The sequence below is a fragment of the Boleophthalmus pectinirostris genome, unplaced genomic scaffold, assembly GCF_026225935.1.
Source record: "Boleophthalmus pectinirostris isolate CB_2022bp ecotype Guang Dong unplaced genomic scaffold, ASM2622593v1 HiC_scaffold_10, whole genome shotgun sequence".
Lineage (NCBI taxonomy): Eukaryota > Metazoa > Chordata > Actinopteri > Gobiiformes > Gobiidae > Boleophthalmus > Boleophthalmus pectinirostris.
In genome coordinates this window covers 12,076,954-12,091,292 of record NW_026570971.1, presented here as the reverse complement: position 1 = coordinate 12,091,292, position 14,339 = coordinate 12,076,954, and the positions used below count along the sequence as shown (strand labels likewise).

Here is a 14,339-nt window from a genome sequence, read left to right as displayed (position 1 = left end):
GTTCTGTAGAATCTTAAAGTGGTTATATTATGGATGTTAATGAGAGAATTTAATCACATTTAATAGTAATATCTGCCTGTATCATTCACTTCCCTGGGGTATGTAAACTCAACTTGGCACTTTTTCCCATTCAAAAGATAGTTAATTGCTATGGCAACGTTACTAGATTCTCGTCATTCAGAAACTTAAGGATAGAAAAGGTATTTATGGACTTGGTTTAAAAAACAAACAAACAAAAAACAAGGTGACAGCATGTATTTTGGCCCCAACATAGTCCTGTAGAATCCCAAAGTAATTATTATGGATGTTAATTGGAGAATGTAATGTGACTACATTTAATATCCTGTATCATTCACTTCATTAAGGTATTTAAAATAAGGCAATGCAGGTTTATTGGTAATAATGGACTTTTTGCCATTCAAAAGATAGAGAATTTAATGTAATAATGTAAAATAGATGAATTTAATAGTAACATCTGCCTGTATCATTCACTTTACTAGGGCATTTAAAACAACTAGGTAATTCATGTTTAATGGTGATAATGGACATCATCCCATTCAAAAAATAGTCTATAATATTTTGTGTTGAATTGTTAATTGCTATGGCAACGTTACTAGATTCTCGTCATTCAGAAAGCTATGGATAGAAAGGGTATTTATGGAAAAACACAAACTCTTTCCAACATGGCCTTGTTCAACATTGTGAAGACACATTTTATTTATCTCGAGACAGCTCAACCGAGGTGACAGAGTGCATTTTGGCTCCAGTATAGTCCTAAAGTAATTATTGTTATAGATGTTAATGAGATCATTTAATGTCAATACATTTAATATCCCGTATCATTCACTTCATTCAGGTAATGCAAGTTTATTGGTATTATTTGACTTTTTCCCATTCAAAAGATAGTTAATTGCCATGGCAACGTTACTCGATTCTTGTCATTCAGAAACTTATGGATAGAAAGGTTATTTATGGGAAAAAATAAAAAAAAACTGTTTCCAACATGGCCTTGTTCACATTGGGAAGATCATTTTTATTTATCTTGATGCAACTCAACTGAGGTGACAGAGTGTATTTTGGCCCCAGCAAAGGCCTGCAGAATCCCAAAGTAATTATTATGCATGATTAATTAGAAAATGTACTGCCACTGCATTTAATATCCTGTATCATTCTCTTCACTAAGGTATTTACAACAGCTAGGCAATTCAAGTTTATTGGTGTAAATGGACTTTTTCCCATTCAAAAGATTGTTAATTGCCATGGCAACGTTACTAGATTCTCGTCATTCAGAAAGCTATGGATAGAAAAGGTATTTATGGAAAAAACTAAACAAAAACAAAAAAAACTCTAACCAACATGGCCTTGCTCAGCATCGTGAAGATCCATTTTATTTATCTTGAGACGACTCAACCGAGGTGACAGAGTGCATTTTGGTTCCGGTATAGGCCTGTAGTAGTAGTAGTAGTAGTAGTAGTAGTAGTAGTAATAGTAGTCATAGTAGTAGTAGTAGTTGAAGTAATTATTATGGATGTTAATGAGAGAATTTATTGTCACTACATTTAATAGCAATATCTGCCTGTGTCATTCACTTTACTAGGGTATTTAAAACAACTAGGTAATTCATGTTTATTGGTGATAATTGACTTTTTGCCATTCAAAAGATAGTTAATTGCTATGGCAACATTACTAGATTCTTGTCATTCAGAAACTTATGGATAGAAAAAAACAAACTCTTTCCAACATAGCCTTGTTCAACATTATGAAGATACATTTTATTTATCTAGAGATGACTCAACCAAGGTGACAGAGTGCATTTTGGCCCCAACATAATCCTGTAGTAGTAGTAGAGAGAATTTAATGCCACTACATTTAATAGCAATATCTGCTTGTATTATTCACTTCACAGGGGTATTTGAAACAACTAGGCAATTCATGTTTATTGGTGATAATTGACTTTTTCCCCATTCAGTAGATAGCCTGTAATATTTTGTGTTGAATTGTTAATTGCCATGACAACGTTAATTGATTCTCGTCATTCAGAAACCTATGGATATAAAGGCTATTTATAGAAAACCTCTCTCCAACATGGCCTTGGTCACACTGTAAAGATACATTTTCTTTATCTCGAGACAACTCAGCCGAGGTGACAGAGTGCATTTTGGCCCCAGCGTAGTCCCGCAGAATCCCAAAGTGGCTATATTATGGATGTTTATGGTAACTTTTAATAGCAATGTCTGCCTGTATTATTCCCTTGACTACAGGCTGTAACAATTAGCCAGCGCATGAGTTTCATTAGTGATCTTTGACTTTTTCCCATTCAAAATAGCCTATACGCTATTTTGTTTTGAATCGTTAATCGCCATGGCAACGTGGCAAGATTGTCATCGTTCTGAAACCCATGGACAGAAAGGCTATTTATGGAATTGTTCACTGTATTACTCAGCTTAATAAAACTCCACTCTCCAGTACGGCCTTGGTCACCTACCTAACTAATTCAATAATACAGCATGGCAACAGTGTGAAAATGACTTCTCAGCTGTGCATAGGCTGGCCTGTTGTCTGCATTGTAAAAACGCAACAGTCTAATGGATAAATAGATTACATAAAGATTAGTATATATACTGTAGGTGGTCCCTTACTCCTTCATGCACATTTTGAAGGGCCTGTATTACACAATTTTCTGGTCTACGTCATAATGTTTCCTCATCACAAACATATCTGGAGTTGTGTTTTGTTTCATTCAAAGAGTGTGTGTTTAACACACAAATCCTGCATATTTAGGCTGTGTTCTTCCCTCACACACAAAAAACACTCTGTTCCACCTTGTGATGTCAGGTAGTAATACAGAAAGTTGTCCACTGTGCTGTTAAAGTGCATACACCTGGAACTGCAAATCTCTACAGAACTAAAGGTAAAACGTAGCTGTTAACTTAAAAACTACTGCTACATGACATCACAAGGTGGAACAGAGCATTATGAGCTTTGGAGATGTAGACAGACTAATAATAAAGGGTTACTCAAACTGTGTGAAAGAAACAAAACACAACTCTAGGTCTGTTTCTGAGGAGGGAACAACATTATAACATGACTTCAAGCTCAGTCAACTTTGCGTAATATAGAACCTATATGCCACCTAGTGCCTCCGCTCAATTTCATTTCTCTCCAGCGACTAGGTCAGGAATTGTAATACACTAGACGGTTTGCAAAAACCCCAGAAGTGCGAGTTCGGGCACCAGCCAATCAGAGGAGAGCCGAACATTTTGTGTTGGCAACGATTCCCTAGATCGAGGATTTGAAGCCGGAACAAAGAGAAAGTTTGGTGAATTTTATCAAGGGGAAAGACGTTATTGCCCTTCTTCCTACAGGATTTGGGGAAAGCTTAATATACCAGTTAACCCCGTTAGAGGCGCATTACATACGTCACGACCAAATAGCAGTGATTGGTTAAATGAAAAAAGTACCCGCCTACTGTCGAGAGAACAAATCCTAATGCTGCGAGGTCAGATGGTTTCCATGAAGTGAAACCAGCTGATGAATAAAGGGTGTGCAAAAATATCGAAATATCAATATATTGTATAGTTTAATGTGATGATACAGTATCGATATTCGCCAAGAGTATTTTTTGGTATATTTTACTAAATTATTTTATTACAGCAGTACAGTTTTGTTGCTTGTTTAGAGGACATATTTCACATTTTCACTGTTTTGATGATTAAAAATGTTTGTGTTTCATATTAACTTTGCACAAGAAGTGGTTTAAACAAACACTTTTAGTATCACAGCCATGATTTAGCCATTATTTTTTAAACCATATCGAATCAATTTGAAATATATCATATCGAACTGACAGTGAACTGTATCGAGGTATGCATCGCTTCGGCAACTTCTAAATGATACTCAGCCCAGTTTAAGTGTAGCAACAGCCTTTTTGTATCTGGTGAATTACTCCTTAAAGAGCCCACTTGATTTACTGGCACAATCAGTACCAATAAAACAAATTATGAACAGTCAGTGGGAGGAGTAGCCAGCGATTTGTGAATGTATTGTTACTTAAAAGAAATAATCCTAGTATCAGTCTCCAAAAAAACAGGCAAATATTTAAAGGTGTATAATAAAACAAACTCACAGAAGAGGATTTTGGCCTACCTAACCTGAGGACACAATGTACAGTGCACAGTGTTCAGTGTTGTTCAGGGTCCTGCACCTGCTTGTCATGGAGATGTAAACACTTTGCCTGGAATGTTTCACACTATGACATTAACCTGTTTCTAACCTGTAACTTGACCCTCAACAGAAAAGTTACACAGTGCGGCTTTAAGTCCTCAAGTAGGCTAAATGTGAAAAGATCGCTCAGTTATCTGGGCTGTGTTTTTTGATACATGTTGGAAATCTTAACCGCACAAAAGGTTGAGGCATTGACTGACAGAGGTGGGCAGTAGCTAAAAATGGTACTATTGTAAGAGTAATGTTACTTCAAAATAATATTACTCAAGCAGAAGTACAAAGTAGTCCTAGCACACCAAAGTATTTTGGGAAAAGTAAGAGTAACGTGAAGAGTAGCTATCAGATTTATCATTTGAACTGAATTTAATTTGAAGTTCAAAACGGTCAATAATGGACAAAATCTACAAAAACAAAGTTTAAATAATTTCATACTGTCAACATAAAACATAAAACCTTTGTTACTTGAAGATTTACTCACAGTGGGAAAAGAAATCAAAGCTCTTAGTCAAGTAAGTACTGTTATTTCAATAAAAAATATTACTGAAGAAGGAGTAGCTGCTAGAAAAATACTCTAAAAAGTGCAATTCAAAAAATCCAAAACTCAAATAAATGTAACTGAGTACTGCTGATCTCTGCCCAAAACAAACTATAATTTATTTCACTATATTCTTTTATCCGAGTTGGTTAAATTGATGATAAAACCAGTCTCCACAATGATCATATAATGAATAAAAATAAGTAAAACAGACAGTACAATTTGTTCAGATGACCAAATGTGTGAAAAAAATCTCACACCCATTTTCCGAGCAGCTCATAGCGTTCTGTGGCCAAGACCGGAGTAGCCAGAAGCAAGCGAGGATAGTGACACACATGGCAACGCACCAACTGCTTCAAAACAAGTGAATTTTGCATCAATCAGATCAAATAGGGGAGGATTCTGTACCCTAGTTACAGATAGAATGAGGACTAGCGGCATCTTGTGGTGATAAGGTAGAAAGAAAGCACTAAGGTCTATGGACAATGAGAGATGGATGAATTGTTTATTGCTTATTACTGTTGCTGATTTATGAACTATTTTTTTAAGTTCTTTTGTCAAAATTACAAAACTCAACTCTAAATTCTGAAACTGTTATTCTAAAACTGTGCATTATAACAAAGTCTAGTGCAAGAAATTCTAAAAGTACAATGCAAAAACAATACACAAAAATGCAAAAATATACACACATTTAAAAACTGAAAATCGTAATTTGAAATTCAAAGGGGCTACAGCTGTTTAGGTAATATAGAGTCCTCTGCAAACAAAGCCAAAGGTCTGCAGATGGAAAGTATCTTGTAGCTCAATCTGGCACAGAGCATCTTTTCTGTTTGAGATGAATGATTTCTGTGCACTGTCCTTGTTTTAAATAAATAAATAAATAAATTATCCTGTACCTGTATTATGAAAAAAAAGAGGTGGTAACTCTATAGTTTAGGCTACTAATGCTTCAAAATTTTGACATGTATGTGATTTCTGTATTGTTAAGAAGTTCATTTCAATCTTCTCCCAAATATAAATAGTCTTGGAGGTGTTCAAAACATGCATTGTGAATGAAATACCGATTTAATTTTGAAATATAAAATTTGTAAGAATGCAGGACAATTAGTTTACAATATAGACCCAGACACTAAATAGTTAAATAAAGGTTTCTTTCCTTCGCTTGGCTATGTATACTAAATAAATGGATTAAGGACACAGTGGCAGAGTGAGATTTTTTAGAGTGCTGCCAGTGGAAAAGATGAGATGTTTACAGATACATTACAAATACATGGAAGCTCCTTATAAACTATTTGTCTAAACATCTTGGACTTATTATCAAAGGATCAGGGACAAGTGTTTTTTGAAAGCTCTTATTGGAAGAAGAACCTTTATTTTGTCTGCAGTATCTCAGCGTCTTTGAGTGTTTAGAAAAGCGCTATATAAATAAAATGTATTATTATTAGTAGTAGTATGCACTTTTATATTCCGTTACGCCATTAATTATCTTTTTCTGGTTTGCTCAGTTTTATTTGTTTGTAGTTTTTGGCTATTGTACTGTGTAAAAGTTATTATATACAATTAGGATAAAGATTTAAAAACAAATTTCAAGTGTAATTACAAACATTTTTGAGCAGAATCAGCCCACTGGATGTTTTCAGATTGTAGAATGTGATGATATCCTACAACCAAAAGACAGATTCCCCAATTAATAACACAATTCACAAACCTGAACATTTCTATTATTGACTTGCCTCAAGAACTTGTTGTGCATTTAACAATATTCATTTTTGTTGCCCCCATCTGTATTAAACTGACTCATATTACGTAATGTTATGTTGCTTCCTCATCAAAAACATACCTGGAGATGTGTTTTGTTTAATTTACACGTTTAACACACAAATCCTGCAGAAGTGCTCAACTCTGTTTTTAAACTCCATACACCTTCACTAAAATCATAATAATTTCAAAAGCTTTGGAATTGCAGCCTCTACTGAACAAAACACAAAATGTAGCTGTTAATATGAAAATTACTACTGGTACATCCTGACATTTTAAGGTGGAACGGAGCATTTTGAGCTTTGGAGATGAAGACACACAAATTTGGGAATGGTTTTAAGAGTTAACAAATTCTAAAAGCGAGTCCTTTCTCCATAACATAGGATCTTTAAATATTAATGGCCTATAAAATGCTGAAATGTAGGGCTGAACGATTTATAATTTTGGACCGAAAATTGCACAATTTTTGTAGCATCAAAGCCGCGTTTTTTGCAGTCCTCCTAAAGCCCAGTTTTAAGGGTGAAGTTTAGTTCTGCGTCGACTCAATGCACACTGCCTCCATTGCCTTGACACCGTTGTTTTTGATTTATGGGTCTGCGTTGAGGCCTTGCACCGTGAAGTAATTTACCACCACAATGCGAGGAGGTGAGGATTTAAACCTGCCGTTTGTGTAAAGTTTGACATGAACCCTCTCCAACGCAATAGAAGTTTGTGGTGTTTGCAAATGTTCATGTGCACTAAAACTTGATTTGAAATTGTGGATGAAATCGAAATCACAATATCTGCCAGAAAAATCGCAATACAATTTTTTCTTAAAATCGTTCAGCCCTACTGGGATGTCATCTAAAACACAGCCAATAGTCACCTTTACAACGTAGCTAACTTTCCTCATTGCTCTTGCTGTTCAAAAAAATCACAAAAGAGCAATCGTATCTCCTCTGCCTCCGTGCTCTGATCCGGGGTGGACGAGGGGTGTGGCTTGTGCTGTGGGCGGGGCTGTGAGTACTCGATTTCAGCCACCTCCTCTCTCCACTCACTTTTGAACATGTCCTGGTGAGTTTCGCAGATGTTGTGCAGTATGCAGCAGGCCAGCACCATGGTGGGTAGGACATCCAGCCCGCAGTCGTTCCTCTTGCTCAGACACTGCCAGCGGCCCCTCAGCTTCAGCAGAGCCTCCTCGGAAACCCGCAGAGCTCCCTGGACGTGCTGGTTGAGTTTCCGTTGGGCGTGGGACAGAGGAGAAGTCTGGGATCGCCTGCTCCTCTTCGGCTCGTGGAAGGAGGTGATGAGCCAGGTCCGGAGAGGGTAGCAGGGTTCACCCACCATGACATATCTGCAGAAAAAATAATACATTTATTATTGTTAGTACATGTAGAAAGGTGTGTGTATGACACGAGACACAATATTTGAAACTGCCCATTGTTTAAAATTTAGCTGGGTGCTAGGTCAGAAATGTATGATAAAGTCGGGTTGTCAGATACTAATTGATATGAAAACTAGTATTGCATTTGAGCAGGTCTTGATACTAAAAAAGTCTCATTCATAGGACAGAGATGAACCTTTCCTGAATAGTTGTAGAATGATCCTGAGCTGTATCAGAACACGTATGTCCATCCATCTGTTTTCTCCCACTTATCCAGGGCTGGGTCATGGAGGCAGTAGTCTAAGCAGGGACTCCCAGACTTCCTCCTCCTCTGGAGGAACTCCAAGGCGTTCCCAGGCCAGCCGAGAGACATAGTCCCTCCAGCATGTCCTGGGTCTTCCCCGGGGCCTCCTTCCAGTGGGACATGCCCAGAACACCTCCTCAGGGAGGCGTCCAGGAGACATCCGGAACAGCTGCCCAAGTCACCTAAACTGGCTCCTCTCGACGTGGAGGATCAGCGGCTCTACTCTGAGCCCCTCCTATGTGGCCTAACTCTATCCCTAAGGGAGCGCCCAGCCACCCTGCATAGGAAACTTATTTCGGCCACTTGTATCTGTGACTTGTCCTTTTGATCATTACCCAAAGCTCGTGACCATAGGTGAGGGCAGGAAGGTAGATTGACCGGTAATTCGAGAGCTTTGCCTTTCAATTCAGCTCCTTCTTCACTACAACAGTCTGATACACCGGACAGCCCTTAGCAAAGGGCACTAGACCCCACACTCGAGGAGCACCCCCCACGGGACACCATAACAGACACGGTCGAATGCCTTCTCCAGGTCGACAAAGGGCATGTTGACTGGTTAGACAAACTCTCATGAAACAAACAAACTAATCGACTACAAACAAACAGTGCTACTTGATGCTGTTTAGGGCAGTTATTGCAGTGGGGATGAATGATTTCTTGTAGATGTTCTTGTGTGCCATGAAGACAAGTTAGTGTTATCCCCAGGGCAAGTAACAGGTCAGATCTGTGTAGAGGCCGCCCCGCTCACATTGTTGAGCACTAAAATTATTAGAAATTGAGTAAATTCAAGATAAATACATGTAATTCTAAATTGTGGAATATTTCAGGCAAACACAAACAGCTCACGTAAAATATTGTATTTAAAAATTTACTTGAGGGGTGTTCCCATAAAAGTAGGTGCTGAATTTGAAGAGAAGCCACCCTCCTCCGCCATGGCCCACAATGAGGAGTTCTGGAGGATTTCTGCTGGATCAGTCCCACCTGGAAAACTGGCACAGACATCCCAGAAGTGCCCTCGGCCGCTCACAGCCACCTGCACAAGAGGGGAAGACCCACGTTTAATTATGATCCAAACAATACTACTAGTCATCCAGCTCGGAGATACCTGAGAAAGCACTGACAGCCAGCCCGCGGGGTTAGCATAGTCCGAGGTGTTTTGCGATGGGGTCATGATGGAGGTGTGGAGCGTTGCCACGGCAGCCACACAGTGCGGGAATGAGCTTTCGGATAAGAAGATCTGGGCAGACTCTTCCAGCTCCTGCTCGCTCGGTGTTTGCATGTACTCCGAACTGAGAAGAGCCACTATGGAATGACAAACATCCCTTACACACTTGCATGCAGTCGATTTGCCCACTCCAAACAGATTGCTGATGGTTCGGTATTCGATGTTTGTGGCTAGTCTCCATAAAGACACAGCCACACGTTTTTCTACAGGTAAAGCCATGCGGAATGTGGTGTCCTGCCGGGTTAGACGGGGCCGGAGTTTGTCACACAGGTAGAAGAAGGTCTCTCTGCTCATTCGGAACTTATCCAGCCAATCGGAAGGCTGGAATTCAGTCATCACGACGCGCTCCCACCAGTCAGTGCGCGGGGTTGTGGACCAGGGGCGGGTGCGGATGCGGAGACTGGAGCGGATCCCTCCTGCCACCATCATCTGTGAAGATATTTCCACATAAAATTCTTTGTGGTTTGGAATGTCTGACAAAAAAAACTGTAATCTATGTAATATAATTTATGCAATCTATCTGTATATTTTGCTTTGTAATTTTAAATATATATATAAAAAAGAGGGGAAATGTGTCAAAAAGCTAATTACAAGGCATCAGCAGAAAGACATTTTTCACAATGTTTTGATAAAATCTTGAGTTTACTGTTTCCCCAAAAATTTGCAGAAATTGTTTTTACTTTTTCATATTAAGTCCACCTTCCTTTTAGCCTTTAGTCATTTAGTTGATTAATTGATGTAAAAAGTCAGATTAAAGTCATGATTCGCGTTGGCCTTTAAATACATTGTCTCCTAGTACATTTTCTGCATAAATGGTTGGTTTAGCATGAACTCCTGTGCAAGTGTGGTAGGTGTCTCCAAACCTTTTCCTCTGGTGAACCCCTTTTACTAAATGAAAATGCCAGAGAGCTACAAGTCACAAGAAATGACTACACTGTATATAAAAGCCACGTGGCACAGTTAGATGCTTATAAAACATAAACCATTATCCATTTATTAGTGCACAAACTTATTCCATTGGTAGATAATTTCACTTCTCAAGTTGAATCTACTCAAATAAAGCAAAATTCTTTTAAATCTGAATTTAAGTCATTTTAATATAGCTAATATTGGATTTTTGCAGTGCAGGCATCAAAATGATACACGTACAATGGGAAAAGGCATTTAATCCAAATTTTACCTATTCAACACAATACATATAATTCAGAAATCCCTTGGCGAGCTACTTGGAAGGGGGTGGAGAGATACTGGTAGCTCCTGAGCTACAGGCTGGAGTCCCCTGTGGTATAGTTTTCTGAGTGTAGTTTGGATCAGACACATACAGAGATACTGAATAGTTTTGCCACGCCCCCCTTCTATTCGATGTATTTTTTCAACAGCTTTTATGTAACAAGAAACAGATGAACATGTATTTCTGTTGAGCATGTGTGAACCTGACCATGAGCATCCTCCGCTGTCGCTGCAGAAAGTACTGCCTCTGCCTGATGCGCCTCTGGACCTCGGTGCGCCTCTGGCTCTCTGCGCTGGACACGTCCCTGCGCCGCTTCAGCAGCACGTACGTCAGGAGGAACAGGCTCGAGCGCAGCCGCTCCTCGTGCTCCATGGTCTGCTTACTGCAGGTTTATCATCACATGCATGAAAATATATGGTGTGTTGTTTTGGACCATGTTTTGGACATGCCCGTGGTTTGGCTAAAGTGTACTTCCGTTTCGTGTATGAGGTATGAGCGTGACGAGTCAGGATAATGCTGCCATCTAGAGGTTGGGCATGGGCCTTTTCAACTCTATTCATAATTACCGAGGCTAGTTATTCAGTGTGCATTCATAGGATAAAAAAATAAGCATATGGTATTTGTATAAAAAGTCAAAGTTAATTAAAATGTTTATTTATTTGTTTATTTTTATTTATTTTTATTAAAGAGTGATAACTTCTCCAGACACACATTCATGGTTTCTCATTACACAGGTAAGAGTTGCTGGCTTTGTGTTTCCAATGTGAACACAAGATAAATAGGATATATGCTTCAGCCAAGTTCATCTGCTGCTGTAAAGCTATTAGTCAGTGCACGGTCAGGAAGCATTTTCCTTGTAGCCACATGGGCATGTGGGTGTATACACATTCTGTTGTTGTGTCCCTGCACAATACACTTTACTCCCACTGCTCACCCAAAGTCTCAGTGATGTGACAGGAAGGAGATAGGCTACAGTGGGCTACACTGAAGTAGACTTCTCACTAAATTACCAAGTAACTTGTTTGCTTTGCAATCCCTATAACAACACAGGCAACCAAACTGTAGCCTGTATACGTGTAAAGTGGTTAAAGGGAGTGATGGCTCTAAGTGTTATTTTACCTCTTTTACATAGTAACAGAGTAAACTCTATGACAAAACTTTGACCCTGGTTATAAACACTTCGGCCGCTGCATTCTCAAACTCCTTGGCGTCCATACTTCCCCCAGGGCCTCTGCTCTGGGCATTGGCCATGGCCTGAGCTAACTGGTCTGGAGACAGCTTGGCGCTGGCCTCTAAATACCGTAGAGCTTTAACATTGGCTTCTGGACATGAGCTGCTTTTAGTGTTTGCATTCGCACCACATTTAACTTCACTGCCTTGCGACATCTCCAGTGCATCTTTCAGAGTCCCTATCACCGCCATGCCCAGTGCCCGAGAGACAGGCCCGTCGTCTGGGCAGCACACCTCAGCGTACAGCCTCTGAGCTTGGCGGATGTAGTCGGAGAACACGGCACACGTGAGCACGCCGTGCCGAAACACATCGTAGGGCACAGCCTCGTGGTCCTGGCAGTGAAGACGGCGGAGGAGAGGGGCAGAGGTGGAGGCGGGAACCCCACCCTCGCTGCACAGGCACTCGAGGGTTTGTGTGTACAGACCCCCCCGGACACCCCCTCCGTCTCCATCTGAGCCTGGGGCGCTCACAGAGTTGGGGCCCTCTGTATCATTCATCTGGAGGTCAGGTGGACAGGGCGGGGGAGAGGGCTCATTCAGGAGGTCGTAAGCCACACGGACATTGTTGCTGAAGGCTGATCTGTGGGGAGAATTCATGTCTTAGTTCAAACTTTGTTGAAGCTAATTAAGATCTAAAGTGGTATCAAATATAGACAGAGACAGAGAAAATGTGCAGGTTAGGTTTTGGGTTAATGAACACCTGAAACCAAGGACTAAAACAGGACTAGAAAAGACCAAACCAAGCCTACTTCTGGGCTAAACTAGGCTCAAACCAGCATCAACACCCTGTGTATGTTAGCAGTAAATGTGTTATAAGCAACTTGAGCTAAATATAACTTCTCCTCAACACGTTAATTAATGGAGTTGGTGACAACTCCATTAATTAACTTTCACTGCCATCTTTGCATCCATGTGTCAATTCTTATGTTTATTAAAAGTGAAAAAATGCATAATACACTCAGATGGCTGATGTCCAAAAGCTTCTTTTCCCCAAAAGCATTCGTCAGCGTTTTCTTGCTTTGGAGCACAGTGTACCAAAAGTATGAATGAAGATACTGTGGTCCAACGCAAGAAAAATGATCTGAGAAGGCTTTTTTGCAGAAAAAACTTTTGGACATCACCCATCTGAGTGTGCTATACATTTTTTTTTCACTTTTAGTTCCCTGTTTTCTTGCATTTGCACCTCTACAAGGACTTTGGAGTGCGTTTTCTGTTTCATTTACCTCCGTGCCATACCTGTGCGAGTGGTGCGCCAAACGCAGGTGCCAGAGCGCGCGGTTGAGTCTCTGCTGCTCGTGCGCGCGTCCTCCCAGTGTCCCGTTGTTCATCTCGTCCGCCTCGCTGCCCCCGGTCCCAGCCTCGCTCACAGAGGCCAGGTTGCAGAAGTGGTCCGCCAAGAAGCCGATGGGGTCGTCTGTTCTCACCTCCACCATCTTGAGGATCGCGCCCCGCAGCAGCTCGCTCACGTCGGCCTGCGCCAGGAACTCTCGGTCGCTGTCGCATTTGGCCGTTTTGCTGTCGGCCAGGGCTGGAGGAATAACAGCGGACCGGCGCTTCTCTTTATTATCCGCCATGTCTGTTGACGTTTCGTGTCGCAGCAACCGCGGCGGAAGTGCTCCGGATGCGCGCTGATGCTGCAGAAGCTCCGGGACGAGATGGTGCACTGTGATTGGACTACAGCTTTCATTCAATAGACTTTATTATATAAAAAAAAAAAGGTTCTGCTCAGTTATGCATATGACTGAAAGGCTTTTGTTCAATTCTTACGTTGATTATTTATGTTTTTGTTTGTATTGTGATTATTACCTCCGCCAAGGAGGTTATGTTTTTGCCGGCGTTTGTCTGTTTGTTTGTTTGTCTGTTAGCAACATAACTCAAAAAGTTATGGACCGATTTTGATTAAATTTTCAGGATTTGTTGGAAATGTGAAAAGGAAGAACTGATTTCATTTTGGGGGTGATCCGGAAGAAATCCTGGATTCTGGATCACTTTGAAATTTTAGTTAACATTGTGGTAAATGGGGCCAAAAATTTAGTTTCTCAATATCTCGGTTAATTATTGACCAAACCCCATGAAATTTGACTCAGGGATGGACAATGGGATCCTCTTTAATATTCCAAAGGCTGTACCGGATCTGATCCAGAAGACTGATTTTATCGCAATTTATATAAAAAATGGGGGTAGTCCTTGGCGGAGGTCTGCGCTCTCTGAGTGCTTTTCTAGTTTTTTATTTTTGTGTATATTTTGTGTGTTTTGAGTTGTGCTATACAAATAAACTTGCCTTGCCGTAATGACATTAGAAAATACACAAATTAGAATGCAACCTACCACATTATTTCGGGATTTAAATTGATTCTGAGTAAATTATTCAGAATTAAAGTACAGTAATTCAATAAGTAACCTCTCCTTCCTAGTTTAGTTAGGTTAAAACAAACAAAAAACGTATAGTATAGTGTTTATAGGCTTTAT

The 14,339-nt window shown here is 40.2% G+C and overlaps 2 protein-coding genes across 3 annotated transcripts; both read right to left on the bottom strand.

The window, feature by feature from the left end:
• Positions 1–5,159: 5,159 nt before the first annotated feature.
• On the bottom strand, positions 5,160–11,100 carry LOC110155469 (uncharacterized). 2 transcript variants are annotated; one of them, XM_055157796.1, is made up of 5 exons: positions 10,848–11,100; positions 9,290–9,838; positions 9,057–9,217; positions 7,383–7,850; positions 5,160–6,420 (listed from the first exon to the last, which is right to left on the bottom strand). In XM_055157796.1, the coding sequence occupies exons 1-4, from the start codon at positions 11,010–11,012 to the stop codon at positions 7,406–7,408; spliced, it is 1,320 nt and encodes a 439-aa protein (XP_055013771.1). In that variant the 5' UTR covers positions 11,013–11,100; the 3' UTR covers positions 5,160–6,420; positions 7,383–7,405. The 2 variants fall into 2 exon arrangements, with proteins under 2 accessions (XP_055013771.1, XP_020775231.1); XM_020919572.2 differs by having other exon boundaries at positions 5,160–7,850.
• A 289-nt stretch (positions 11,101–11,389) lies between these two features.
• Positions 11,390–13,444, bottom strand: tpgs1 (tubulin polyglutamylase complex subunit 1). Its single transcript, XM_020919573.2, has 2 exons — positions 13,107–13,444; positions 11,390–12,450 (listed from the first exon to the last, which is right to left on the bottom strand). Exons 1-2 carry the CDS (start codon positions 13,442–13,444, stop codon positions 11,787–11,789), a joined length of 1,002 nt encoding a protein of 333 aa, XP_020775232.1. The 3' UTR covers positions 11,390–11,786.
• Between the last annotated feature and the right edge of the window lie 895 nt (positions 13,445–14,339).

Excerpts from the sequence above, each read along its gene's own strand:
- tpgs1 (XM_020919573.2), bottom strand. The coding sequence starts at position 13,444 with ATGGCGGATAATAAAGAGAAGCGCCGGTCCGCTGTTATTCCTCCAGCC. Across the intron at positions 12,451-13,106 it reads TTGGCGCACCACTCGCACAG|ATCAGCCTTCAGCAACAATG; the intron begins GTATGGCACGGA and ends TTCTCCCCACAG.
- LOC110155469 (XM_020919572.2), bottom strand. The coding sequence starts at position 11,012 with ATGGAGCACGAGGAGCGGCTGCGCTCGAGCCTGTTCCTCCTGACGTAC. Across the intron at positions 9,839-10,847 it reads GACAGCGGAGGATGCTCATG|ATGATGGTGGCAGGAGGGAT; the intron begins GTCAGGTTCACA and ends ATATCTTCACAG. Across the intron at positions 9,218-9,289 it reads GGCTGTCAGTGCTTTCTCAG|GTGGCTGTGAGCGGCCGAGG; the intron begins GTATCTCCGAGC and ends CCTCTTGTGCAG.